Source organism: Aphis gossypii, chromosome X (assembly GCF_020184175.1).
Source record: "Aphis gossypii isolate Hap1 chromosome X, ASM2018417v2, whole genome shotgun sequence".
Taxonomy (NCBI): domain Eukaryota; kingdom Metazoa; phylum Arthropoda; class Insecta; order Hemiptera; family Aphididae; genus Aphis; species Aphis gossypii.
This window is the reverse complement of record NC_065533.1, coordinates 59,294,291-59,297,800: the sequence shown is the minus strand read 5'-3', so window position 1 is coordinate 59,297,800 and position 3,510 is coordinate 59,294,291. Positions and strand designations below refer to the sequence as shown.

Sequence of the window (3,510 nt, the reverse complement as noted above, 5' to 3'; positions counted from 1 at the left end):
AAATGTGTTAATATTTTTTTCAAACATGACTTAGTAAGACAAAAAACATAAACTGTTTTTTGTTCTACACACGTTCTTATGTTTTTAACCCTAGGTTAAGCGCGTCGATATTTGTTATAAGGTTAGGCGCGGGGGGGACAGTTGTCAACCATCAATAAATAATTGATTTAAATTAAAAATATTCACCATTTATTACTTTTTTATTATTATTAAACATCAATATTTACATTATTAATTGATAACTATTATAAAATGTATGAATAGAATATTTATATAATTATATTTTTTAATATTTTAATATTTATAATTGTGAAAACATTTTTTTTTATAATACGCAATTTTTACATATGTCTTTTAAATGATCACCGCACATCCATTTCTTACACTTACAACACCACCTTCTGGTAGTCTTATCACGCGCTCGTCCACAATCATAACATCGACCTCTGGATCCATCTGGTTTTTCTGTCTCTGTAACTGTCGTTTCCTTTTCTCCTAACAAAAGTTTAGCACGTCTTCGAAGTTCAATTGGAAGTGTTTCTATTGTAGATCTCAATTTAATTTGTGGTTTTATAAGTTCCCATGACAAGTTTTGTAAAAAGTCGATCCTTTTTATTTTTATATTTCCCATGTTATTAGATTTATAAATACATAGTGCATTTATGGCAGCCACGTTCAAAAGGTTGTAAAATACAACCATTGGCCAACGTTTTGTGTTACGTGCTACATTGTAATTTTGACAATATTGATCAACTAAATCAACACCAGTTTTAGTCCTATTATAGAATGTAATAATATCTGGTTTCTTTTTGTCACCTGTTTCTTCATCTATTTCATCGTCATGGTGCATAGATGAGATAGCCAACACAGTTTTATTTTTTTTGGGGCAATATGAAACCAATGTACAGTCCTTTTGAAATCCAAATACTGTAGACGTTTCAACTCGTTGTTTGTTAGGTAAAAATTCTTTTGGAATCTCTCGTTTATTTTTACGAATTGTACCTACATATGTTAACTTCTTTTCTTTCAAACTGGTAATCAAGGGTATACTTGTAAACCAGTTATCACCCGTAATGTTTCTATTTGTTCCAACAATAGGTTCAACTAATCGCAAAACAACATCTCGAGAAGCATTACTAATTTTGTATGGTCCATCGGGTTGTGTACCAAGATAGGTCTCTAAATTTAATGTATAGACAGTTTTAGGATCAACTAGAGCAAATGTTTTTATTCCATATTTGGCCGGTTTACTGGGAATGTACTGTCTAAATGGACATTTTCCTCGAAAAGCTAATAACTGCTCATCTATAGTCAAATATTCACTTGCGCAGAAATATTTTTGAAAATTGTCAACCATCAATGTAAAAATATCTCTAATAGGAGCTAATTTATCAAATTGTTTACGAGCCGCTCGATCACGCACATCATCAAACCGCAAACATCTTACAAGAAAACGAAATCTTTTTTCACTCATAGTCAAGTAACATGACTCCATTCCATTTCCTTTTGAATTATCCCACAGTTGATGTATATTTTTACGAGAGCACCTAAAGGATCCTATTTGATATAATAGTCCAATAAATGCTCTAATTTCTGTAACGTCTGTCAGCCTTGCGTCTCTACTTCGCTGAAATTTGTCACGTATTGTTTCAATATAAATATTTGTACAGTGCGTTATAATTCTGGTAATATTATCATCAATAAATAAATTTAAAATTTCAATTTGAGATTTATTTCCGCGTGCTTCTCTTCTAGGACCAGGAAGATGGGTTATAATATTGTGTGCACGTGTACGAACATTTACAGGAGGTTTTATTTTACACCACTTTGTTATTCCATCCTTTCCTATGTAAAAATTATTGGCATTTTCAGGTGCCTCGTCAATTTCGGAATCAGTTGCCTCTTCTTCAGAATTGGTATCATGATCACTTCTAAATAAAATATCCTCATCTGAATCACTATCCTCTCCAAAAGATTCTTCTTCACTACTAATATTTTCGAACCAATTTCGAATAATATTTTCATCTGAAGTCCTCTCAAGTCTCAATCTTTTATTATTTGACATATTAAACTAAATATATAAAAATATGAATAAAATGTTACCTAATTATCGATTTTATATTATTATTTAGTATATATTTTTACCTTACAAATTAAGACGATGAAGTAAGCTCAGATGGTCGCGTGGTGGACACTTGTCACCCAGTGAGATAAATAAATACACACAACCGTTCCGAACAACTGCACTTCGGTAAATGAGTCAGATAATGTTTCACGTATGTCTAAACGATAGGTACTAGAGATAACGAAGACATAAATTGAATTCGATAAGAATAATCTATTTTTAAAATATACTGGGTGACATCTGTCAACCGTGCGCCTAACCTAGGGTTAATAAAAACTAGTATCATACTTTGGTATTATGAGTAATTGTTATAAATTCACTTAATTAATATAAGTTCATTACTCTCAAATATATTTTATCACTTCATTAAACGGTATAAAAATATTTTTAATTTAATTATTTTTATAGAAAACACATGGATATAATTACATATTATGATATAATATAAGTTGTTATACAACTATCAATCCCTCTATTTCAGATTTGTGACTTAACCAAGTTTACACTAACCTATTGATATACAAATTTAAGCCACATTCATATGACAATAATATTATCCATTCAATTAACCAGCAAAATTGACTGATCTAAATGTTTAATATAAATAATTATTACAGTAATATTCAATATTCAAATGCTAAATATTTTATGGAATCAAAAAAAAACGTTCAGAATCTAAAATTAAAGAGCTTTATTTATATTTAACTATTATAGGTATTTATTATTGTTTAACACGAAAATCATAATATACGAGTACTTTTTAATTGGTAATCAGTCAAAAAGTCTATGGAAAAAAAGTCCGAACACATGTTTAGTGTCGGACAAACAAAAAGTCCGAAAATACAAATTATTCTATTAAATTTTCATTTATAATTGTATAATTTATTATCCATTTTATTTTAATATACATGTATTTATCTAGAATCTAGATCTATATAATGTTTGTTCTTTTATATAATAATCGTGGTAATATTGATTATTGTTTGTAGGTACATAATATAATTTTATGGTAGCTAACATGTAGACATACAGCCACATATCATAGCGATAGATATATCTTAGAATTTAGATCATATACGATCTAAGAGATATTTAATATAATATAATATATAGGTAATTAACTATAGTAGATTTCCGTTTTATTTTTTTTAGTTATACGAAATAATAAGAATAAGAAAATAGAAAAAAAAATATTAGTTATAAAGAATATTTTGTATTTTCCGAGTTTTTGTTAGAAACTAAATAATGTGCTAAGGATTTTTGTCCGACTATAAAAACTGAATCCGGACTTTTTGTCAAACTTTTTTTAAAACGGACTTTTCTTCAGCGATTAATTTTAGTTTATTGCTGTATTCATAAAATGTACAATGTAAATACACACTACA

The 3,510-nt window shown here is 28.5% G+C and overlaps 1 protein-coding gene across 1 annotated transcript; it reads right to left on the bottom strand.

Annotated features, from left to right (window-relative positions):
- Positions 1 to 325: 325 nt before the first annotated feature.
- Positions 326 to 2,065, bottom strand: LOC126552593 (piggyBac transposable element-derived protein 4-like). Its single transcript, XM_050207304.1, has one exon. The coding sequence runs from the start codon at positions 2,063 to 2,065 to the stop codon at positions 326 to 328; it is 1,740 nt and encodes a 579-aa protein (XP_050063261.1).
- Between the last annotated feature and the right edge of the window lie 1,445 nt (positions 2,066 to 3,510).